Here is a 26,700-nt window from a genome sequence, read left to right as displayed (position 1 = left end):
GTGCTATTTTTGGCGCGGTACACCCGGAAGTCTTCCGGAAAAGAACGGAGCGTCAAAACAAAAAACCTGCCTTCAAAATAAAAGCCCCAAATTGACATAAAAAAATTAATGAAAAATAAAACGGGATTACACCTCGTTTAAACCCAATATGTAATAAAATAAAATTCAAGTCATCTTAAAGGGTCATTTACACTCCCACCAAATTATGAGTGATTTATGAGCAAGGTAAAGCACGAATGATTTTTACATCTGTAGTGATCACTTCAAATAGAACAGTAAACATAGCATCATAGTGCAGATCTTTACAGCATTAGAGGGTGTGGTTAAAGATAGTTGTAAGCATACACCATATCATAAGATACACACTTAAGCTGTTTCCAATAACAGAACTAGTTTTTGAACAGGACGTACAACAACTGATTGCTTGCTGAGACGTTCACCTTTCTTGCCTAGCTTTCTGTCGCCAAGGCATATTTTGACCTTTCTCACAAGTCCATCTTGGTCAATAGTGGTCTCTGTTACTCTACCCAAGCGCCACTCGTTCCTAGGTAGCCCATCACCTCTCTCCATCACTATGTCACCGATTTGCAGGTTTCTCCTCTGAGTGTGCCAGCGTTGCCGGGTTGCGATGTTAACGAGGTATTCCTTCCGCCAGCGGCTCCAGAATTGTTCTGCAAGATACTGAACGTGGCGCCACCTTTTCCGAGCATACAAGTCTTCCCGAACAAACTTGCCGGGAGGAGGCAGTGCTGTGGCTGGTTTCATAGTGAGCAAATGGTTGGGGGTGAGTGGTATTAGGCTTTTTGGATCATTGAGATTGTCAACAGTGAGTGGACGGCTGTTTACGATTGTCATCGCTTCATATAGGAAGGTCCGTAAAGAAGCATCATCTAGCCTCCCAGAAGAGAGTGACAGTGTGGAGCGAAGGACACTCCTGACAGTCCTGATCTGACGCTCCCACACACCGCCTACATGACTTGAATGGGGAGCATTCATGATGAAGTCACATTGCTTCTCAGTGAGAAAAGCGATCAGACGGTCTGTATCAACTTCTTTGAGAGCTTCTGTCATTTCATTTTTGGCTCCCACAAAATTGCTTCCTTGGTCACATTCGATCTCACGAGCTACGCCGCGTATGGCGATGATACAGCACAGACCATTAAGGAACGCATCAGTTGACATATCGTCCAGCAACTCAATGTGTACAGCCCGGGAGGAAAAGCAAGTGAACAGAAGACCGTATCTTTTATGCACCTTCCGGCCTTGCTTAGTGAGAAACGGGCCGAAACAGTCCATTCCACAGTAGGTAAATGGTGGTGATGGATCCACACGCTCAGAAGGGAGGTCAGCCATCCTTTGCTCTTCCATGGGTCTTCTGAGCCTCCTGCAGTTTACACATCGATTAATATGGGATGCTACCGCTCGGTTGATCCCAGGGATCCAGTAGCCATTTGCCCTGATTTCGTTGATGGTGAGACCCTTTCCTTGGTGTTTGACCTTGAGATGATAATGAGCAATTATCATATTTGTGATGTGGTGATCCTTCGGAATGATCACAGGACGTTTAACTGTGTTGGGAGAGGATGAGTTACAGAGTCTCCCTCCCACCTTGATCAAACCATCTTTGTCTAGGAAGGCGTCGAGATGGTACAACTTGCTATGTGTTGGTAGTTGAACTCCCTTGCGCAGAAACTTAAGCTCCCCTTGATAAGCCTGTTCCTGTAGATCTTTGAGAATAATGCGTTCAGCATTCTCTCGTTCCAATACTGTGGCGTGGTCATTGGATCTGTTTTTGCTGATTCGTCTGAGAATACGTGCAACAGCTCTGGTGGCATGAGACCACGATGAAACATTAGATAGGCGGTCTACAAGGCAAACTGGCTCTGTAGTTCTTGTGTTCAGTGCTTGAATCTTTCTGACTTCGGGGTCTCCAAGGGGTAGCTCTGGGGTCACTTCTATGGAGGGAAATGTTTCCGTCCCCCATAGGAACTTGGGTCCTGTGAACCATGTGGATGACAGCAGTTCATGGACACTCAAACCTCTAGAGGCGTGGTCTGCAGGATTTTCGTCTGTTGGAACATATCTCCACTGTTGAGGGTTTGTACTGAGATGTATTTCCTGTACCCTGTTAGCCACAAATGTGTGGAAGCGTCGCGCCTCATTGTTGATGTACCCCAAAACTACTTTGGAGTCTGTCCAGAAGAACTCTTCAATATCAGAATAGCCAAGTTCTTCCTTGAGCATGTTGCTGACCTTGACTGAGACAACTGCAGCTGCCAATTCCAACCTGGGAATGGTTGTGACCTTTGTGGGGGCAACACGAGCCTTTCCAATGACCAGAGAACAATGTACATTTCCATCTTCATTTTTGTGTCTCAGGTATGAGCACTGACCATATCCGATTGTGCTGGCGTCAGAGAAATGGTGTAACTCCCTTTTTATTATCCTTCCAAAGTCAGCAGGTACGTAGCTTCTGGCTAGGTTCACCTTCTCCAAATTGATGAGATCATTTTTCCAACTTTCCCACCTTGGTCGAAGCTCATCTGATAGGGGATCATCCCAACCTGTGCCATGCCTGCACATCTCCTGTAAAACTCCTTTCCCTTTCAGCAGATATGGGGCCACAAAGCCCTGGGGATCATACAAGGAGGCCACTGTGGACAGTATGCCACGGCGAGTTGCTGGTTGGTCTTTGAGGTTGGTACCAAACCCGAAACAATCGTGCTCCATGTGCCATTGAATCCCCAGTGCCCTTTCCACTGGCAGGTCATCAAATGCGAGGTCAAGATTCTTGATATCAGATGCACGTTCAGAGGGTGGTATGCTTTCCAGAACAGCTCGGTCATTGGATATGAACTTGTGCAATCTTAGACCACCCATGGCACATAGTTCTCTGGCCTCTCGTGCAAGCTGAATGGCTTTTTCCTTGCTTTCTATGCTTGCAACACCATCATCTACATAGAAATCTTTCATGATGAACTGTGAGCCTAGAGGGTACTGCTGGCTGTTCTCCTTAGCAAGGTGTTTCAGGCCATAGTTAGCACATCCGGGAGATGATGCAGCACCAAATAAGTGCACCTTCATCCGGAACTCTTGAGGTGGTGCACTGAAGTCGCCTTTCTTCCACCAAAGGAAGCGCAGATAGTTTCGATTAGCCTCGTTCACGTGGAACTGATGGAACATCTTCTCAATGTCGCACATCACTGCAATAGGGTGCTGCCGAAATCGCATGAGGACACCCGTCAGATTATTTATCAAGTCAGGCCCTGGAAGAAGGTGATCATTTAAACTGGTACCTTTGTATTTGGCAGAGCAATCAAACACCACACGCAGTTTATCTGGCTTCTTGGAATGATAAAAACCATGATGAGGAATGTACCATTTTTCTCCTTCCTTTGCATCATCTTTCACCTCTTCTGCATCTCCCTTTTCAATGACCTCATCCATGAACTTGATGTAATGTTCCTTGTACCTCTCATCCTTTGACAATTTCCTTTTGAGGTGGTTGAGCCTAACAATGGCAAGCTGTTTGTTGTCAGGCAGCAAGGGTCTCTCCTTAAAGGGTAAGGGCATTTCATAATGGCCGTAAACGTTGTTCTTTATGCCCTCCTTCAGCTTGTTCAGGAAATGGATATCCTCCTGAGACACAGTTTTGCTAGCTCTACTGACATCCTTGAAGTCATATTCCAGAGCGCAGATAGCGTCTGCTGGGGTTAAGGCAGGAAACTCCTTGACAGACACTCTGTGACACAGACTAGCCAGGCCTGGGGACTCAAGGCACGGCATTGAGCATCCAACTATGCTCCATCCTAAGTCAGTCCTTACAGCGTAAGGTTCCTCATCCCCTCCTGCGATGACTTGTCTTGGTGCTAGTGCCCGTGAACAGTTGTAGCCGATGAGAAGTCCAATATCACAATCCTGCAGTGGAGGGATCTCGTCTGCTATCATGGAGAGATGATTCCATCGCTTGGCGGTTTCACATGTAGGAATGTGGTCGCGGTTTACTGGTATGGAGTCCTTGGTGTAGGCTGGAGGTAAGTCAATGTGAAAGGTGGAGCTGTAACCTCTCACACGGAGCCCAGAGACTCTTTCACTCTTCATGACCGTGTCTCTTCTGATCATTGTAGTCAACTTTAGTTTCACTGGATATTTGTCTGCCTGCAGAGCATTACTCACTCCCTCGTCGATGAAAGCAGTGTCACTCTGAGTGTCAAGAAGGGCATAGACTAGTCTTTCCTTGCTTGGGTTTTTCTTTGGTGACACCCACACTGGCACAATCATGGAGGTGTTGGCAGATGGTCCTTCTCTGGCTACGTTAAGTGACAATGCAGTTGTTGTCTCATTACCTTCAGTTGACAGTACAAGAGGCACACGGTTTTCCCGTTTCACAAAATGATCATCATGAAGACACGTAGGATGTTTTCCATTGCAGGTGTCACAGGAGTGACGGTGATGGCAGTCCTTAGCACTGTGACCAGGTTTGGTGCATCCATAACAAAGCTTATTTTCTTTGACATATTTCCTTCGTTCATCCAGAGGCTTGGACATGAACTTAGAACAGATATGGAGCTGATGCTTGGGGTCTTGGCAAAACATACATGGCGGCCTTGTACTTCCCTTGGCTGGCCTTTTATTCTCATTGTCTGTTGCTGCTTGAGTACTGAGAACACTGACCAGTTTCCCTTTTGTGTCCCTTAGATTTCGTTTCTCAGTGGTTGGTTCTGAACAATGAAGAGCATAGAAGGAAGTTATGGGGTTGCAGGCTACCTCTGCTTCCATTGACATGAAGGCTGTGAAGATTTGAAAATTGGGGAAGTCTTGGCTGCTGCTTAGGGTTTCTGTGACATTTCGATTCCAGCGGGAAGCTAGCCAGTCAGGTAACTTTTGAATGAGCTTCTGGTTCTCCTCGCAGTCATTCAATATTTGAAGACCCTTAACATGTGGCATAGCTTCCTGGCAGGCATTCAAGAAATCAGAAAAGTTCCTAAGTCCTTCAGGGTCTTTCGGTTGGATTCTTGGCCACTTTGCAAGCTTTTCCCTAAAGGCTCTCTGTATGACGAATGGCTGGCCATATCGATGGTTTAGTTTGTTCCAAGCATCCTTATAAGCTTCGTCATCATTTCTGTAGAAGACACCATCCAGAGTTTTACGAGCTGGGCCGCCCACATATTTCTTCAGGTAATATAGCTTGTCAGCTGATGAAATGCTCCTTCGATCAATGAGTGACACAAATGAAGCTTTCCACTCAACAAACTGAATTGGATCACCATGGAATACAGATGGCTCTGGCATTGGAAGTCTGTTCAGAGCTATGCTGTCTTGGAAGGCCTGAGCGAGAGAAGACACATCCATATGTGGAGAATGTGCAGCACTGGCGGGTTGATGAACAGCAGGTGGAGATCTATGTTCTTCTTGGATGCTCCCATCAGTGGATGGGATGATAGCTTCTCGTGCTGCTTCCTGGTCATAGGTGTCAAATCTGGCTCGAGCTGCCCTAACATCTCTCTCAGCTTGAAGGCGCCCCAACTCACGTCTCAGTGCTTCAAGATCTCTCCTCTGTTGTTCTTCTAAATGTTGTATCCGTTCCTTTTGTTTCTCTTCTTCTAACAACACGTCATACTCGGCTTCTTTAGCTGCCAGCTCAGCAGCTGCATCTGCACGTTTAGCTGCCATACATGACTTAATGGAATGCTGGCTGGAGAGGGTGTTAGACTTGCCACTCACTTGTGAGGCTGAAGATCCATAAATGGAGTGAGAGTAGTCGTGGTGTAGCAGCTCACGGAGACGCCCTTTCGCTTGTTCAGCATCAAAATCTCCATCAATACTTGTAATCCTTTCATATGCGATTCTGATTATGTCTCTGGTCACCGCTTCACACGCGTCAACTCTGCGTCTTAGCTTGGTGGATGGTGTAGTGTGATTTCGAATTTCAATGTAGATGTTCATTACATCCTCCTCTTCCTTTTCCAGTATGTCAATGAGAGATCCTAGCTGGCTTTCTGTTATGTCTGACTTGAGCTGTTCTCTGGCCTTGCGGGCTTGGATCTTCCACTGGTCATACATGTGGTTGAACCTTTTTTCCTTTTTCTTTGCCTCTTCTTTCTGAAAGGCAAGCATTTTTTCTGTAGGGATCCGTAGACGGGCAGAACGTCGTAGATCTTGAGGTTCTTCTAAAGAATCTTGTAGGTGACTCTGAAGATCCTTCAGGCTTTGACTCTGGGTTTCAATCGCCTCTTTCAAACAATGTCTCTCCGTAGGCTCTGACACATTTTGGAGCACAGCCTTAAGCTCTTGAATTTCACTGTCAAGACCATCAACCTGTTTCTCCTGCTCTCCTGCATTTGAAGGTAAGTTAGCTGACCCAGGCATATTCAGTTTACAGAAGGGAGAAAATCACTTTAGCACATGTGATATTCAATTTCAAGTTATGAAAACAACCAATGTAAAAAATGTTCACACTGTTACACGTGCATAACAAACCCATAGAAATATGCTTTAAATAAACCATGAAGTAAATCAGACAATATTAAAGCAGTCCTTAACACATTTCAAGTGTAATATTTTGTACAATGGAAAAATGTATTTTAGATTATTATGCCCTTTAATTTCTGTGGATAGCCTTATTGCTCTCCTCACACTGTAGATGTGGATTATTAACAGTCACTGATGAATTAAAAGGCTCACTAAAATGAACTCTTCTGTTGTAGTCCTTTGCAGTTTCTTGACTTGAATAATGTTCAAATGTTACTCACTGTTTTCACTCTGTATAATTGTCTATGGTTACCGTCTTTGACCATCGCACCGAATCCATACGACCACTGCCCGTAGGGATGAACACTTCACCGTAGATGACCTAGCGTCGACTGTCCAGCTGGTTTCAGGTTGACAACACTGGGCAGGATAGAAGTGGAGCACCGTGGAGACTCGTCGTCGTGGACATCAGTCAGGAATGCAGTAGGGAGGCAGGATCGATGTGGGTCAAGCTCTTACTGTAGCATCCCTCACTGAAACAATGGCCAACTCTCGAACTGATGGTCCATGAAGATTTTATTTAAAACCCGTAGCATGAACACACCATAAGAGCTGGTGAAAAGAACACACAAAAGCTCTTTAAAAGTGCACATTTTGCACAATTACACAAATCATAGCTATAAACAAGCATAATACAATCAAAGAAATTACACACAATAAGTCCATTTGAATTACCTTTCCATACATTCACATTAATTAATTGTCATTTAAAAGAAAATATTATAATCATCATGGACATTAGACTGGAGGCCAAAATGCACTTTACACACACACATTAGAAAGTGAACACATAACATTTGACGTGCAAAACATTAGCAAATCCGTAATAACAAATAAATCAAACCTTGTTCACTCCAGCAAGGTGCTATGGCTTTCCTTAATTTCTCCGTCTTTCTCTTTGAAAGTAGGTGAAAGTGGATGAAACAGCGACATCTCTCTCACCCGCCTGTGTGCTATTTTTGGCGCGGTACACCCGGAAGTCTTCCGGAAAAGAACGGAGCGTCAAAACAAAAAACCTGCCTTCAAAATAAAAGCCCCAAATTGACATAAAAAATGAATGAAAAATAAAACGGGATTACACCTCGTTTAAACCCAATATGTAATAAAATAAAATTCAAGTCATCTTAAAGGGTCATTTACACTATCCTCACGTTAGAGAAATCGTTGTCAGTGTTATATTAGAACATGTTACTCTTAACGGTACTTCCGTATTTGATCGTTCGGCAATTCTTGACCAAGCAGCCTCGCGATTTTTATTAATCACTACAGTATTCCCTTTATTGGTTATGATGGGTTTGTACTCCTCGGACAGTTCCATCAATATTTTTTGCGCTGGTCTTTTCTGCCATTTTCTCGATGATTCGACATTCACGGCTTCATATCCCGTGAACGGCGTAACACACGACAACGTTAACCTGGCTTGAATTAGCCTCAACAAGGCGCGGCTGAAATGCGTTAATGGAACGGGTTTAGCCGCAAGTGGAAGTTGGCGTTAGTTCTAACCAGGCTTAACCAGGTAAGCGCCGCTTTAATTAGCGAGTTTGGTGGAATACCCCTCGACGTGTCTCCCGTTTGGGCAAACACAACAACTCACGGCCAAGCGTAAATCAGGCTTTCCGATTGGCTGTAAAAGCCGCTACGGGAGCCAATACGAGCGTCCGATGCTTAAACGTAACTGTGTTCGAAATGCCATACTAACGTCCTACTCGTACTCAATTGTGACGTAAATTTGAGTACGTAGTGCGTTCACATACAATAGTATGCGGATTTGTGTATGCGAGAAATGCCCGGATGTATACTGCATTGGCAAGAATTTCTGAGTATACAGCGGACCTTGCTAAATCTACTCAACTTGCATTGCGGCTCGTCTGACTTCTGAAAAGTTTTGAATAATGGCGGACGACTGTGGTGATTCTGGCGACAGCCCGACACAAACCGCGTACACATGTAAGTATACTGTAACATGATTTTTATGTTTCCAGCTGACTTTTAAATCGTATTGATAATGAACGTTACTTTATTGTTGTTGGCATTGTACGTTAACGTTACGAATCGAAGGTCCTGCCAGCCGGCTAGCCTACTGACGGTAATTTACCATAGAGGTTAGCGAGCGTAAGCGGATCGGCAAATGTGCTGTTTTTACCGACGTTAACTAAGAATATAGTGCTTATGTTAAACCGTGGTTATATATTTACTAACGGTGGTAAATAACACGGTGCACAGTTCGTTAAAGGGAGGGATGCAGACACCGGGCGCCTCATTCAGTGGAGGGAACGATGAGGAGAAGTTCACCGGCAGGAGGAAAGCTGCTCTGAGAGGCTTCATTTAAGAAAATGTGGTGTTAAATGTTATAATTCTCATATGCAGGGCTTAACTACTACTGGTGCATATTTAGCTTCTCAATGATATAAGGTTGAACACCAGTGTATATAGATGGGAGATGTACTGCTCTCCTGAGATGTCTACCTGAAACGTTCTGTTGAACAGCAAGAAATCATCAATGAACTGTAACACTTTTCTATGTACTGTTCTTCATATAGGATGTTTATTGGAGAACATTAGATGGAGGGAAGGTGGAGCCGGATGAGCTAAGAAGAAGTGGGAGAACATGAAGCAGAAATACAAGGTGAGTTGTAAGCAGTTTAAAGTATTGAACTCTACATGCTTGATGTGAAGCATAAAAGAAACCAGATGAAGTTGTCTTTCTTATTAATAATCAGGCAAAGTCAGTGCTGGGTAATATCTACAATGTGTTAAAACATCAGAGTCCATTAAGTTGATCCCATGTGGAACAGTATTACAGTACATATTACAATATATGACTAGTAGTGAATAGTTTATCTAAACAATGATTATGAGAAGTGTTGTTTGTATGAACTGACGGTGTCAGCACTGAGGGAGGAGAGGTCACTGCTGCACACTGGAAGTGTTTGTTGTCATGGATGAGGTGATGGAGCAAAGACCTGCTATTACCCCACTACACCCCATCTCCTCAGCCATGATGCCAACCACTGCAGCAGGGTCTCTCCTCCAGAGCAGGAGGGAATTAGAACTTCGTCGCTGTCACCCCCATCACCACCGTGGAACTATGGACATGGAACCCATCTGTTCTGTTAGTAAGCAGTGGACGAGGTTCTCCGTGGAACGCCTTGAAAGACAGAAGTCCTTCCTTAAATCCCCTTCCCGAAGTAGAGGCCCATCGGGGGAACATGAGGATTGACCTGCAGTACGGCCGTCTGGCACCAACCTGTAACAGAAAACATCATATTACATTTATTCTGAATGCTTTCCTATTCATTTGTTGATAAACTACTTATTTCTTCTTATCATACACGTATTGCAACCTGTATATATAACATGGATTATTTGTCTAATAAATTATTCACTAATATCCCACTTGCTTGTACTTGTTTATTTTTATCACACCAAAATCATACATGATATTATTAAAACCACTTATATTAGCCTACATGTAGACATTTGTTTATACATCTATTGATAATCAAACAATAAAGGAACGTATTTAAACCAGATAAGTCATATTACTTACTTCAGAGGGAAATCCAAATTCCATGTGCATGTGAATAATGTAGCTCCTCCGACGGGCAGATTGCCTGCGTCGTCTCCGCGGTGAAGGTGCTGGTGTTCCGTGGTCAGAGGTATAATACGATCTATGAACGGACGATTAATGATCGATAAAAGCTGCTTAATAGTCGCGATCGATGGCGAGTGAAGAAGCTACTCAGGTAGAAGAAAGAGGGAAAGCGTGAGAGCGCGCATATATAATAAACTGTAGAAAACATTTGACAGTTGTAATTTGACTTAAAAATATTTAGAAATATTTAATTAACTGTAATAATAATCATAGGCCTACTTTATATTTTGATAAGTAATTAATATTAAACGGGAGCTAGAACCGCTAACGTAATCGATTCGGTTACGTGAGAGTAGATGAGGACGTGATGTCAATAAAGTTAAAAAAAAAAAAAAAAATGTAGTATGAGATGTGTATACTTCGGTGTGAACAGTCTGAGGTAACAGCATACTCAAACGTTCATTTAGTAGGCAGTATGCAGTACATACACGTTGAGTATGTAGTAGGCAGTACGTTAGTATGGCATTTCGAACACAGCCTATGCCTACGTCACTAGCAACATGGCGGATGAAAATAATGATCGATATACATAAACACAACGGAGAAATGCGCCACGGAGACGAGGAGACATCTAGTCACATCTTTACAACTTAACGCATTCGTTTTGTTGTCAGAAACAAATCGCTCAAACACACCATTAACATTTTAGTCCCGTCCCGTCTCGTTAACGAAAACGAAGCAGACATCTCGTCATAGTTTTTATCATCAAGGATCTATTTTTAGCTCGTCATCGTCTTGTCTTAGTCATAGAAAAAATGCTTTTGACGAACATATTTCGTCATAGTTTTCGTTAACGAAATTAACACTGTAGTATAGCAATTATTCAGCACCTGGAGATGAGACAACTACTCTATAACCTCAAAACGTCATTACAGTGAATTTCTGAGTCTCTTAAACAGTATCAGAAATAATCAGGGGCAAGTGGCCTCAAAATAAAGGTATTTGCCCATGAACACAATCAAGGGGGTAAAAGGAAGTCTCCAGATTTCAATATGTTTAATATGTCATATAATGTATTGTGCACACAGCAGAACAAGACAACACAAAACGGCCAGTGTGATTATTTATGCGTCAGGAACGACGTCGTCAACGGCCCCGAAAGAAACCACCCGAGTAGGGTCGTAAAGTGTTTTTTCACGTTGCCTTTGAGTCCACTATTGTTCTACGTAGAACTCCCTATGTAGGGAGTATAGGGAATGATTTCGAACGCAGCCTTCGGAGGAGGGCGGTACCTTCGCTTAACTTCCTAGGAAGGAATATAGCGGACTGCTTTAACGGCAGCAAATGGATGGATGGAGAATAAAGATGTTCTGTCTAACACTCGCCCTAAACTATGGACAGCGTGGAAATCCAGGATTGTATTTTTACTGGTGGCTCCGTTGATCTGGAGCACAGCTGTAAAAGGTAAAAGCTTTCTTCTTCGTCGTCTTGCTTTTTTTTTTTTTTAAATAACAACTATTTTCAGCGTACAATGGCGGCCTTTGTCTATTCATTTAATCGTATCAACGATGATACACGTCATTGGCGGAACAAGGCTAAAATGTAAAATGGCCATATTTATATAGCGCTTTTTATCCAAAGCGCCGTACAGTAATGGCTGATATTCACACACCGACGGCGGAGTCAACCACGCTGGGCGACAGCCAGCTCGTCAGGGGCAAGTAGGGTGAGGTGTCTTGCTCAGGGACACCAGGCACTCAGCCAGGAGGAGCCGGGAATCGAACCGGAAACTTTGCGGTTGACAGTCAACCCGCTCTCCTTCTGCCCACCTAAGTAAATGTCACTAAATATCAGAGAACAATACAGTCATGATTCATTTTCACGTCTTCTGGTTTTTACCGTTTTCAAGACAGCTTAGTTCGCCTATAATAACACCCGTGTTGTGGAAGAAGGGAAAGAGAATGTTTTTTTCTCTTTTCAATCGACCATTGTAGTCACCGGTCGGAGGGAGACTCCGACAAAATGCTAGAAACATCATTATGAAAAATACCTACTAAACTTCATATTCACCCTGACATCTATAAAGAGAGCCTCCGGGCCTACAATTTAGTCTTAAAAGGTACGAGAGAAACATTCTTCTCCAATGTCATAAACAACTAACTTTTCTAGTAGTTCTTCTAGTTTTCTATTGCTAATTTTAAGTTTACTGTTCCCTTTTTTGGTTTGACTGGTTGTAAATCATGTAGCAAAACATTATCATCCAATTCTAATCCAATAGTAATAATAACAACAATAATAATAATACATTTTATTGATCAGATTATTGAGAGCTTTGTAGATGATGAGGAGGATCTTGAAGTGGATGTGCTGCTTTATTGGGTTTACACACATTTTCTGAACGCATGCCTCATACTCTCAGAACTCTACACACAAATCAAAAAAACACACACACAATGGGCAAAACCCCTCAATTCTCCTGCAAAATGAAACTTTACATTCAAAACAATGTTATTTCTTCTCAAAATGGTATTTTGTTGTCAAATGACACACACAAACCATGATATGAATAGACATTTATAAGAACCGGTTGAACACTGATGTGCTCAATGTAAAACACGATGAACACTTCTTCTCCATTTACCATAATGACTTAGTCCTTGTTTTGTTACACTCACTACAGACAGTACATACATAAATGTGTTGTAAAATATTTTAGAATATTGTTTTTATATATTTTATTTTTCCCACAAGAATACTGTAATGTATACAGTTTTCATCCCAACCAACACAAAGTTGCATATACAGTGGTCTACATACAAAACCAGAAGAATTTACTGTATACAGTTACAAAAAAAACCCAACAACAACAACAACTATCCCGCATCCTCTCTTCTGTTTCGGTCTGGCCACAGCACCTCATCCACATCACAGGCAATGCAAGCGATTGCCAAGCAGCGGGGGAAATATCGCCTAGCCTCCTCCTCGTCTCTCACTCCTCTGGCTCTGCCTCTGTTGCCAATGTTGGCATCCATTGCTCCAAAACAGAAGAGCTCACCTGTTGCACTTTTATGCTAATGCTCTGATTGCAAATTGTAAAACTGTGTTGCAGGTGTTTGCCCATGTGATGAGTCAGTGTGCATAGTAGGGAAATTAACTTTAGATTTTTGAATGGCAGTGTGTTCCAGTTTCAGTGTTTCAGTGTGTGAGATTTTCTTCATGAAAATTGTGCCAAATGCAGAGAATTGTGTGTAGTGTTTTGAAAAAAGTGTGATTTAGAACTGCAATTTCAGTGTAAAGCAGGAATTGTGCTTGCAGTTTAGCAGAGCTAGTTCAGGGGGTTGGTGCATGAGTTACATGTTGTGGTCATTGTGTCTCAAGTACCAGTATTTGTGTGTAAACAATTGAGAAAAACTGTAACATCCTTCTAGCGGACGTGAACTAACTTCCATTAGCGGACTCCTGTAGGACTCCTGACCGCAGACTAGCAGACCGTCGGTGTGCAAGATGGAGTGACACCAATCAATCACACAAGAAACGGCAGAGCCAATCGAGGAGCTTGTGGGCGGTCTAAACTAAGGGAAACAGGCTTCAGCTTGAGCGGACGTTTTCCGCTTGGTCTGTTTACTATAGCGACATTGTTTTTGGACGGTAAAAAGTGCAACGGACCAAAACGGCCTTTTGAAAAAGTGCAGGGGACATTTCCCCTGTGTCCCCCCCATAAATTACGTCCATGCATGACATTAAAATATCCATCCATCCATCCATTATCTACCGCTTATCCTGTATTCAGGGTCGCGGGGGGGCTGGAGCCGATCCCAGCTGTCATTGGGCGAAGGCAGGGTACACCCTGGATAGGTCGCCAGTCTATCGCAGGGCCACATTAAAATATAAATATAAAAAAACTACAGACATTTCTTGGGGGTGCTGGGCGGGTGCTATGGCTATTATAGGGGGAGCTACAGCACCACCTAGCTCCCCCTGGCGCCGCCACTGTCTGGCTGCCACAACAACTTCCAGCACCGAGACGGCCCTTATTAAAGTTGTAAATGACATCCGTCTTAACACAGACTCTGGCAAAACTTCAGCATTAATGCTATTCGACCTCAGTGCTGCATTTGACACTGTCGACCACTCAATACTTTATTATCACTATACTATACTATATACTATATTTATCATCACAGTTCGCCACGCACAGACGCAGTAAAGCCCTGATTATGCTTCCGCGTAGTGATAACGCAACGGCAACGCAACGGCCACGCAGTTGCTTGGAGACCGTGATGGTTCTGCGTTGGGTTTACGTGTCAAAATGCAATTCAATGCCACACCGGTAAAGGGCGCTATGGTTTTTGTAAAGACTGACCGACCGACCGAGACTCTTGACGTATATCATCGTAAGCTTCGTTATAGCGTATTTGTTTACTTTCCGGCTTTAAACGTCCACAATTTTTCAGAACTTGGTGTTTTATTTCTCTGTGCAAAAGCGACAAGGTGCAAACAATAAAACGAGGTGAAAACAATAAAAGTAGCCTTTTAAAAGTTTAAATGGCGTTGTTTATGAGTGGAAACCGGATAGCGGTCTCCAGCGGATGTAGTTAGCGGACCAATCACAGCCAATAGGCTTGTTTCGAAGCATGCGCATGCATTTGCCTCGCAAAACAAGGCATTCTGGGAAAAAAACGTCACAAATGCTGTTTTTTTTTTTTTTTTTTAGAAACTTTATTAAGTCATCAAGGTGCAATACAATTCAATACACCAACAGAACATCGCCAGGGGGTTTCAATACAGACAATGCAGAGACAAGCTTTCATACAAAAACATTATAAAGTGTACATAAATTCAAAGTCTTTATAGCTTTCATGTTGATGGATTTTTTAATAGACTTGATGTATTGTTCGGCTTCATTTTCAAAAATAAGAAAAAGTGGTTTTTGATTAGTGTAACGACATTTATGAATGTGCCATTTGGCTAATTGTATAATAAGATTGATGATATAGTATTGTTTTTCTTTAGAAGATGGATTGTCAGTGAAGCCAAACAATACATGTTCAAAGCACAGGGAAAAAAGAGGTTCAATCGAAAAACAAATCAGGTTACAAATATCTTCCCATAATTTAGTTGAGAGAGGGCAAGACCAAAATAAATGAAAAATATCTTCAGGGTGTCCTACACAGAAATAGCAGTTTAAATCTATATCTTTTTTAAATCGTTGTAAAAAAACTTTTGATGGGTAAATTCTGTGAATTATTTTAAAAGATACTTATTTTACCTTATTATTAACTATATATCTAGCAGGTAAATTCCAGATTTTTTTCCAATTAAGGTTATTAACAAAGTTATTCCAATAAGCTATTACATATGGAGTTGATATGACTTCTTTCTGAAATAAAGAGCGTATATTACGGTTACTATTGCGTGTCGAGGAGAAACAAATTTGGCCTATATCTAGTTCGGTTGGATCAAAGGGTAAAAGTGTTGGGTTTTGTACTAATGTACTTCTAAATAACATAATTGCTCCAGAAGGGATCGCATTTATGACAATATTAAATTCACTAATAGGAACAGGGATTCTGTATTTTAGGATAAATTCTTGATATGAAAATAATGATCCGTTTGAGTTAAACAACTGATAAACCAAAAGTATGTTGTGCATAAACCAATGGGGGTAAAATAAAGATTTGTTTCTATATATAATGTCTCTATTATTCCATATGTAGTATCTATGTGGGGAAAAATTATGTTTATAGATTAATGACCAGGAGAAAAGCATCTGTTTGTGGAAGTTGGATAGTTTTAAGGGGATTTTTACAATATTGTAATTACAAAATAAAAGGAAATTTAAGCCTCCTAATTTAGAGAAAATAAAGTTTGGTATGAAATTCCAAATTGAAGAGGGGTTCTTGAGGAATTGTTTTAGCCAATTAATTTTAAATGTATTATTCAAAGTGTGAAAATCTAAGAAGTTAAGACCGCCCTTATCATAAGAATTTATTATTACTGATTTTTTTATGTAATGGTTTTTGTTTCGCCATACAAAGTTAAATAGCATCTTGTCAATGTTTTTTGAGATCTTTTTATTAACATCAAGAGATAAAGCAACAAGACGGGATAATCCCTCAGCTTTGGTCAGCAAAATTCTGCCTCTCAATGACAAATCTCTCTGCAGCCATTGATTTAATTTTTTCTGGGTTTTATCAATAATTAAATTAAAATTTAGATCGCATCTGGCTTCCTTATCCTTAGTAATGACAATACCTAAGTAAGTAATAGAGTCTTTTACAGGTATATTACTTATGGAAGGGATATTACAGGATTTAAGAGCAAGCAATTCACATTTCTTTACATTCAAGCAAAGTCCGGAAGCAATAGAGAAAGTACTTATCAAATCAATGGCTAAAGGTATCTGAGAGCTATCTTTTAAGAATAAGGTTGTATCATCAGCCAGTTGGCTGATGATAACTTCGTTCCCTGCCATAGAGATACCTTTTAATGGACTAAGCTTTATAGAGTCGGTGAGTAACTGCGTACATAGGAGAAAAAGGTAAGGAGATATAGGGCATCCCTGCCTGACCCCGCGTTTCAGGAAGAAACGGGGAGAAGTACCAGCATGCAATTTGATTGAGCAGTTTCCATTGGTATACATTGTTTTAATGGCACTGCTAAAGTACGAACCAAAACCAAATTTTTTAAGGGCATGAAATATAAATTTATGTTCGATTGTATCGAAAGCCTTGTAGAAATCTAAAAAAAGAATGAAACTTTCATCAAGGCATAAGTCTGAATAATCAATTAAATCAAGCACTAATCTGACATTGTTAGAAATATGTCTATTTCTCATGAAGCCGGATTGGGTTTCATCAATTATATAGTCTAAAACAAATTTAATTCTTTTAGCAAAAATCAATGCAAATAATTTATAGTCATTGTTTAGTAAACAAATTGGGCGCCAATTGTCAATAAAAAGTTTGTCTTTCTTTGGTTTTGGTATTAGAGATATAAGGCCTTGGGTTAAGGTAGGAGGAAGCGATTCATTTCTTATACATTCTGAGAATAGACCTAAGAGGAAAGGTGCAAGTTGTTTAGAAAATGCTTTATAAAATTCAGAAGTAATACCATCTGTGCCTGGAGATTTATTAAGTTTGAGGTGTTCAATGGCGAATAAAACTTCCTGTAGTGTTAGTGGTTTGTCGCAAGATTCCTTTAAGTCAATATCAATAGATTTTGTTTCTGTAAGAGACCCTTAAAATTGACAGGTAGATTCTTCACAGTATTTGGATTCGTATAATTTGGTATAAAATTCTGAGCAATATTTAGCTATTTTACGGGGGTCATCTATAATGTCTCCATCAATATTTAATTTTTGTATAGTGTTATTTTTAGCATAACATTTTTCAAGTCTGAAAAAGTAAGCAGTATTCTGCTCCCCTTCCTCTAGCCATCTTCTTCTACTTCTCACAAAGGCCCCTTCAGCTTTCAATTTATAAACGTCATCTAATTTGTTTTGTAAACTAATTAAACGTTGAGAATCACTTTCAGTTAAATTTACATTAATTTTTTGTGTTATTAATGTAATTTCTGAGATTAGAGTTTCTTCTTCAGCATTTTTGGCCTTAGCAATCGAACTTCCATATGCTCTCAAGAATTTTGATAATTCAAATTTGAAAAGTTCCCAATTACTACAAAAATTATTTTCTATTAAAGATTTTTGCCAAAAGCGTTCAATTAATGATTGGACAGTTTTAGACACTGTCATGTTTAAGAATAGAGCTGTTCAGTTTCCAATATGAACTTCTATGGTGGATATTAGGATTAAGAGAGATTTGTATTGAAATTGCTTTGTGGTCTGTTAAAGGAGTAGTGAGGATATTGACATTGATAATATTACTATCAAAACAGTTCGAAATCAACCAAAAGTCTATGCGGGATAAGCTAGAACATGTTTTATTGCTCCAAGTATATGAACTCACACCAGGATTTTTTTCTCTCCATATATCAATTAAATTGAATTTATGCATAAATTGTATTAAATTGGAGGCCATATAATAATTGGATCGCAGAGGCCACCTATCTTGAAGACCATCCAGAGCAATATTAAAGTCCCCCCCCATCACTATCATTCCGTTTGGATATTTAGAAAGCCAATGTAAGAGGCGAGATTCTAACACATCAAGTAATATATCGTTTTCACCCTTCGAATTGTACCCATACAAGTTAACTAGCAAAATTACAATATCATTGATATTAATAATCAAAATAAAGAAATGTCCTCTAGGATCACCTTCAGAATGTAAAATGTCCCCGTTAAAGGAGTTCTTCAAAATAGCAGCGCCTGCTGCTCTTTCTGAACCATGTGATAACCAAATATCATTACCCCACTGTGCTTTCCATAATTGTGCATCATTCTTAACCGAATGCGTCTCTTGAAAAAAAGAAAAATCATTTTTTTGCTGTTTTGCAAATAGAAATAAAGCTTTTCGTTTGATATTCTGTCTTAGCCCCCTGGCGTTAAGAGAAAAAACAGAAAAAGACAATGTAACAAAAAGTACTAGGAACAAGTACTATAAAAGGTAAAGGTCTTAAGTACTGGGAAAATATAGGGAACAGTCTCTATCCCTTAATAAAATAGAACAGCAATACTGTATAATCCAGTGTTAAACAATCTCCACATGAGGTAGATAATATCAGTAGTAAGAGGCTTCATTTTTCCAGTTTTTAAATGATAGAAAAAGGTAAATATTAAGGGGGAGAAACTGAAAAGAAAAAAACCTTTCAATTACAAAAAGTACGTTTTACATTCCTAATTTCTTTCCTTGTCCCCCATCATTGTAATAATTGTCTAGAGCCATTGTCTATGTCATATCGTCTTGGATTTAGAGATAGATCTTCAGCATCCCCTAGCAGATTTCTTGGGGGAGCACACGAACAAGTATAAGCAATAATCCAATAGGGTGATGACCACACAAAAAATAATAAACAACTTGGAGAACATCGTGAACAGTCTTGTGTGTGAGATGTAAAAGTAGGGGATGATGTATGCTTGTTTCGTACTGTTTTTTTTAATTTTTTAATTTTTTTAAGTGTGGGGAGCCGCACCAGTGGGTGAAGTGGTCAACTGGGCTCGATCAAGTTGGACGTACCTCTTTTCCATCAATGATGACACGGGTACCTGCAAAATGAGCCTTCTTTCCTTCTTTCTTTGCAGCTTCAATTATGGGCCACAACTTGTTTCGCAATGCTTTGTCATCAGCAGTTAAATCTTCAGCGAACCTCAGCTTATTGTTTTTGAGGTATTCACTTTTTTTTGCTGTTCTCCACAGAAGGTCTCTTGTAGATCTATTTGTGAAGCGGATGATGGTGGTCCTGGGTCTGTTTGGCATCCCTTGGTGTTTCCCTAGGCGGTGGACAATGTCAATATCATCTGCAATTTTTTGCTGAGAGCCAGGTATCACAGCACAGCAGATGTTGATAACCTTGGTCTTGATATCTTCTGGATTGCCTTCAGGGATACCATGGAGTCTGAGGTTCCATCTCCGACCATATCTTTCAGCCTCGTTGACCTTGAGTTGCAGGTCTGCTATTTGCTGTTCATGGCTTTCATTGGCAGTTTTGACTTTTTTCATATCAGTCTTTAGTGACTCAACTTCTGCAAAGGCGAAATCAACTGACTTTTTCAGGGCCTCAATGCTCACTGCGTTCCTGGTGATCATGCCTTCCAAGTTATCTGCACATACATTAATTGCGGCGACAATGTTCCCCTGCAAGTCTGCTAGAAACATCTCAGCCTTTTGTTTTTTTTCTTTTGGCTTAACTGGTGTGTCAGGGGCAGATACAGGCAAAGGAATGAGGTCAGTGTCTTGGTTGCAAGCGTGAGTTTCAGAAATGTCATAGTCGTGGTCCATGTTGACTGAGGTAGCGGCAGTAATAGCCGAAGAGCTTGCTGGTGTCTTGTGAATATTTAATGGTACTCCGAAAACCATACCTTCGTTGTGGACTGGAGGTTCTTTGTCTTTGCGTTTCTTTCCTTGTTCGTTTTGCGTCATGTTGACGGAGGTAACGTTAGCTCCACACACAGTAGCAATGTAGCTTCTTTTCTTTTTAGCTTAGCAGAGTTTGTGTGTTCCGGTCGGCAAGAAGGGGAATAAACTTCCTATTAGCTGAAAGACGAGTATTAGAAAAGCTGGGAGATTGTTTACACGCTGTCCGTAGGTGTTTAGAGCGTCATTCTAAGAGATGCAGGATAAAGGCAAGGGATAGAGGTCCGAAAAAATGCTCAGCCACTGAAACATGCGTCTGCCACGGTCGCCATCTTGCGCCACCTCCGCCTGTGTTCGACTTGACGTGGTGAGAACTTGGCGTGTTTATGACGAGTTCCGGCGGATCCTCTCAAGTCTCGTGCATTCATCGGCGCAAATGCATGTGATCCAAAACGCGCCCAATGCCGCTACGTTGGTGTTGCGTCGCCTCAACGCGCGTCTAGGATTTTTGGGAGGTACACGTCAGGCCCTTGCGTTGGACGTAAGGGGGTCCGCAAGGACGTAAGGGGTCCACAAGCCCCCTTGCGTTGTGTCGATGCGGAAGCATAATTCAGCCTTAACTTCTCACTCAAGTGTGTGTTCTCGTTCTCTGAACGTATTCAATACTGTGACACAGATAAAGTATGAACATCTGCACCAACATCAAAACAATAATCATGTCTGTTGCATTGCTATTCCAGACCAGTTTCAGCATGTACATTCAATATCAAATTGTTTTCCTAATACAGTCAACCAATCATGTCTACCAACCATGGTCACATTAACCAAATCAATTATGTATCTTTTTTAACTTATTTATTTATTCATCTATGAACTATAACACGAGCAGTCCGGGCTCTTTAGACCGGCTCATAGTTTTACTCTCCAGCCTCCCACTTGCTCAAGGTAACTAAGCAACCGGTACTAACTGCTGGCTAGCTAGCCGTTTTCAGTACGTTACTTTGGCTGAACAAGTAACGTTCATAAACAATCCCACATAAAGTCCAAACGGGATTGTAAACTACCACATAACATATCCACCCATGAATTACACAATCCTGACTATCCCTTATTACCTGCAAAGAACAAAAAAATATATAAAGTATTTATCATCACAGTTCGCCACACACAGACGCAGTAACTTCTCATTCAAGTGTGTTCTCGTTCTCTGAACGTATTCATGCAAGACATCCCTTTTCCCTTAACACAGTGTAGCGAACGCGCCATCTGCTGGTCAGAGTAAGACACTGCATAACTACATTTACCTTTACATTTACATTTAGGTCATTTAGCAGACGCTTTTGTCCAAAGCGACTTACAATAAGTACATTTGTCAAAAGAAGGAAACAAAGAAACCACAACGTATCATTGCCGATAAAGTAAGAGCTAAAATAGAACAAGTGTTAGGTCCTCATCTGAGTAAAGTCGTACTTCAAGAGCAACAGGGCTAAGATCAGAGTGCTATAGGTAAGGTTATTTTTTATTTTATTTGGGGGGGGGGGGGGGGGTGTTAGTGGGTCATGCTATGTAGAGGCGAGGTGAAGTCTGAACAGGTGAGTTGATGAGCTGAATGGAGAACAGGTGCGCGCGCCACTCCCCCTCGACCGCCAGCACGCCCACCGGACACACCCCGAGGAGGAGCCGGTGAGGGAGAGGAAGGAGGGGGAAAACAGACAGGGAAAAAAACACAACACGACAAACACTACGTCTGTTTCAAAGCTAAGATAGATTAGTAAAATACCACACAGTTATGTTTAGCTTGAGTACATACAAGCTAGAATAACATTAGTTTACTTACATGGTGTCCTGTAGTGTAGCTAACTTGGCGTTGGCTATTACTGTACATACATAAGCTATCTACAAGTAATGTTGGATACACAGTTAAAGAAAATGAACCCCTTTCACCCAAAACAAAGCAGATAATGAATTACCTGTCCAGAAGAAATCGGCCACCATGGCATCACAACCTTCTCTCCCCTCACTTGTCGCTATCGTTGAAAAGCCACACCGATGTTTACTCTGGTTTTACTCCTGACTGTATCCGACCTCTTTTTAGTCATTGCCGTCTCAAAGACTACTGTCTTTCTTTGGCGATTTCTGTTGGAAATTTCTCAGACATTCTGTGACTCTTATTCTTTTAGTTTGGTGGTGTAATTTGTACGCTAGCTGTAGCTACTGCCTCAGCCTGCCGAGCGCCCCAAAGCGTGCTGGAGATCGGCAGTGTGCGTGCAATCAGGATGTAAGCCTGACTTTGTTAATTGGCTGGTTTTACAGTCCTGCCACAGCCAAAGATGACATTTTAAAAGAAAAATTTATGTCAGTGCTTTCAATTTATTCATTGCTATCAGTATGTTCCAAGGATTTCAAGTAATATAGCAGAAAGTGTTTCGGAATAGAATCATCTACTCAACCTTTTAACTGAAGTTTCCACACCGCCTCAAATTCCTTCCTACGCTAAACTCCCAAACCGGTGTTGTGGTTGTAGGCTACTGTGTTACAGGTATGTCAGATACTCCGAATGCTTCCAATCATGTGTGTTTTGTAAATGTTTGTGACCTCTGACTTCTGATTTCACCTGATTGTCTGATGAGACTTTATGTGCCTTACAGGTCTCCAGGTGATTGGGGGTAATGTTACGGTGATGCAAGGAGAGACCGCTATCTTGCCGTGCAAACTGATCAACGGCAAGGAGAAAGTCACCCAGATAGCATGGCGGAAAAAACGTCAGCCTGACAATTTCTATACAATCTTGCCCAACAGTGGACCACAGTTTGTCGATGAACGTGACGAGAGATTCAAATTTATCGGGAACTTTGATGACAAAAATGGATCTCTGCAGTTATCCAATGTTTCATTGAGGGATCACGGCACCTACACATGCATCTTCACTCTGTTCCCCAGCGGAAACATCAAGACGGAGATACCTCTCAACTTGCTTGGTATAATGTATTATGCTAAAAAGGAGTGAGTGTGTGTGTGTGAGTGAGTGAGAGCGAAATAGTTCTTACCTTAATGATCGCATGTTGACTTTTCTTATGTACTGTATCTCCCATAGTGCCTCCGTTCATAAGCGTAAAGGATAACTATCCGATGTTGGGTGATGAAGAGGTTTGCCTCATTTCTTGCATCGCTGCTGCTTCCAAGCCTCCCGCAGAGGTCAAGTGGGTCACTGATACTTTGGCCGAGAAAGTGAGGGCAACAACCAACTCCACCCAGCATCCCAACGGTACCACTACCACAGTCGGCTCGCTGTTTGGAGTTCCTACCAGAGAAATCAACGAACATCGAGGGCAGTGTGTCGTCAACGGTGCATCCATGTCGGAAGAAGAAAGCCTGCCCTTCACCATACACGTGTATTGTGGGTATACAGATACTTCCTTACACCAGTTACTTTTGTTGTTAATCATTCTTGTAAATTTTATCAATGTCGATTTCAAGAATTTCTCATTGATTTCATGAATTATTTGAAAGCGATGGCTTTGAAAACCCATGTGCAAACGGTCTCTTTCAGTTATTTTGGCTGTTTGGGCCCCTGCTGTGGTTAAACATGCTTAAAGCTATGCTGGGGATTACTTTAACAGGATTCCCCACACTAAAAAGAACGGTAAGGTGTATAAAAGTATTTGTGCTGTTGAACTGCTCGCTATCTATCTGTGAAATGTGCACAACATGTGACATATTTACTTCCTATTTGAAAAGATTCTTATCAGTTCCGCTGAAGTACAATTTTGGAATGGAAGGCCTAAACGGAACCGGTAGTATTTTGTACACATTTAATGTTAATAAACAAGTGACAGTGCTCTGTGCGTTAGTGGCGGCGTGGCAGAGTCGAGCATGTGGTCCACAGCGGGGATTTAGCTTGCTGCGACTGCAGTTCATTTTTGCTGCTGGATGCTGCTAATGTTATTGCAAAATCCAGTATTTTAGCAATAACACAGCTTAATGCTTATAGCAAAGCACATCAGCCTACCAGCTGTCGAGCAGTATAAATAACAATCTGCTGTCTTGTTTGGCACAAAAGCCCTGTTTATTTGGAGAGAAAGACAGGTGTTTTCCCACTGCTGTGGAATTCCCCCTCCAACCCTCAATGGAAGCGGCTCACTACCAACTGCCATGACAGTGATAATGTTATCTGCAGGCAGTTAGGCTCCACCCTCAGATAATCGCAAATACAGTTTCAACCGTCTTGTCAGTTATTAAACATTGCTGTGTTGTATTGCCTCACCACCGCCTCTGAAAATAACTTTTTTTCAGTACTTAAAGAGTTGCTTATAGATACGGTATAGGTGGGATCCAAACATGGGTTTTCAATATTATTCTGATATACAATTATTTTCCTCACTTAAACCCTGAATCCTTCTCCCTGTCTCTTACAGTCTCACCCACTGAAATAAACGTCAACAAAACCTCCGAACACTCAATTGAATGTGTGACTGATGCTAACCCGAAGGCAGATTTTACTTGGAGCAGGTACACAGATTAACTGGTTTCAGTGGAGACATGCTTCACCAAACAATACATGTCTTTTACCATGAAACATTGTTTGGTTTGTCGTTCTTGTGAGTTTGTACCTGTTGTACATCTTTATTTTGCCGTCATGCTGAGCCCTGTTTGTCTGTTTCAGATCCAACCAGTCATGGCCCGAGTCTTCTGTCAGAGTAGAAGGTGGAACTCTACACTTTTTGAGCATGACATCTCACCTGAATGGCCTCTACCAGTGTGAAGCATCTAACCTATATGGAAAAAAACACAGCCACATATATGTGTATGTGAGCTCAGGTGAGGTCAGGCTTGATTTGGCTGTGGGTTTTTGTCAAACGTGTTATTGGCTGTGGGTTTAGTTTGATTCTGTAATCTTATTTTTGTGTCTCTTAATTTAAAAAAGAGAGACTACAGCAGGATGAATTTCTGGAACAAGTTAAACCTATTGAATCCATGCATTATGTACTGTATGTACAGTAAACAATTGGACCTGTTGGCAGAGGTACAAGAGTACAGACGTTCTATACTCAAGTAGAAGTACAGATTCAGATAAAAGTTTAATTTGAATAAATGAACCTCGCGTTAATAAGAAAAAAGGCATTAAAACTAAAGTTTGGAAATAATTTTAACTGTTTTCAGTGGTCATTTGAATTGAATAAAAGAAAACGGTGAGCGTTGTTAGTTGTTAGGGTGACAACACAAAGTCGGTGGTGCTGAATAGTGTTGTCGCAGCTCCGGGGTGACGGATGGCTGGCTAGTTGTCCTTCCTTGAAGTGGTGGGGATTGAGGCTTAATCAGTGTAGCACAAAAAAATGTAATGTCTAACTAGCTAGGTATGTTTTCCTCTCCAGTTTCCATCACTTTATAAAAACCCAGAGATCCTTCTGATTTAACTGCCAAACTGAGACATTACTGGTCTAGGATGTACCTGATGTAGCGCTGTGTATTAGTATGTTACTGTATTCTTCTTGTGTCTCCCTACAGATTGCCGTGTATGTTGGACCTTATATGTGCTTTTGCTTGTTCTGATCGCCCTCGTGGTCGTTGCAATGTGGTTCATGGTTAGATCCGGGAGATTTCCAAGGTACGGAGTACAGTAATAATGCAACACTTAAGTGTAATATACAGTACTACAGTAATATATAAACAAATATTTGATGTACTATGGGAATCTTTTGTTGTAAGCTAACTGAAGGTTCATTATCCAGGACAGATATGGTCACACGTGGAGAGATGACGCAGGTCCAAACAGCTTGCAGCACGCCTGAAGAGAATCAGTGTGAGGCAGAGGAACTCCAGACAGAGGTAGAGGAAATATGTATAATATTTAATTTGCTAGAGTGCATTCTGGCTCTTCTTTTATCCCTCAAATTATACGTTTTTGTATTCATTACATAATATAAATTACAACAATTATCTCTTACATGTTTTGTTACAGTATTTTTTTTATGGTATTACAGCTGCTTTTTCGTTTAGTGTCTTAAAGTTCCTTCCTAACTTATATCTTAAAACTCTTTTGCAAACATTTCATCATTTGGAATTACAGTTTTTTCTCAATCGCTTTGACACAATTCTCAAATGATAATACATATTTATTATTTAAACCACTGGGCACTGGTTCACTACAGATTTGAATTCCTTGTTATTTTAATCAAATTTCAAAGGTTTCCATATATATTTAAACAAGTAAATACAATTATCTAATGCACAATTACTGATTCAATGTATCTTGCTGATCAAAACTGATGATGTTGCTTCTCAGTTGAATAGTTTTTCTCTTTAAAACGTGAATGATTTCATTGTGTAAGTCATGCACACTAGTCCATTCAATTGTCTAAATCTTTCAGGCATATATACCATAAATGTCATTACTGTACTATGGATTTGTTTGTAATGTCGTCCACTAAATTGGTAAAACATCTGTCGAAATCAGCATCTGGATAGTATTCAGTTTGATACACAATAGCATTCAATGCACTTGACAAAAATAACATTCCAGTACAGTCAACTAAAAAAATAGGACAAACCTGAAATGTGGATATAAGGAACATTTTCAGGCTCCACTGCCATCCTGAGAAA

The 26,700-nt window shown here is 41.0% G+C and overlaps 1 protein-coding gene and 1 long non-coding RNA gene across 4 annotated transcripts in view; both read left to right on the top strand.

The window, feature by feature from the left end:
• The window catches only part of LOC311022208, a 41,929-nt gene that overhangs the window by 11,065 nt on the left and 4,164 nt on the right, over nucleotides 1-26,700 (top strand). The window lies entirely within an intron of this gene.
• LOC311022201 (nectin-4) overlaps nucleotides 11,408-26,700 on the top strand; it is a 19,457-nt gene continuing 4,164 nt past the window's right edge. Inside the window, exons 1-7 of one of the 3 annotated variants that reach the window (XM_084023299.1) lie at nucleotides 11,408-11,590; nucleotides 22,749-23,078; nucleotides 23,195-23,497; nucleotides 24,516-24,609; nucleotides 24,764-24,918; nucleotides 25,606-25,705; nucleotides 25,835-25,926. In XM_084023299.1, the coding sequence (XP_083879425.1) occupies nucleotides 11,479-11,590; nucleotides 22,749-23,078; nucleotides 23,195-23,497; nucleotides 24,516-24,609; nucleotides 24,764-24,918; nucleotides 25,606-25,705; nucleotides 25,835-25,889 (1,149 nt within the window). In that variant the 5' untranslated portion in view covers nucleotides 11,408-11,478 and the 3' untranslated portion in view covers nucleotides 25,890-25,926. Of the gene's footprint in view, nucleotides 11,591-22,748; nucleotides 23,104-23,194; nucleotides 23,498-24,515; nucleotides 24,610-24,763; nucleotides 24,919-25,605; nucleotides 25,706-25,829; nucleotides 25,927-26,700 lie in introns of those variants that run through there. The other 2 variants (XM_084023298.1, XM_084023300.1) reach the window with 2 other exon arrangements.

Source organism: Eutrigla gurnardus (assembly GCF_963514095.1).
Source record: "Eutrigla gurnardus genome assembly, chromosome: 12".
NCBI lineage: Eukaryota > Metazoa > Chordata > Actinopteri > Perciformes > Triglidae > Eutrigla > Eutrigla gurnardus.
Note: the sequence above shows the minus strand (reverse complement) of the source record. Positions and strands in the feature narration are given on the sequence as shown.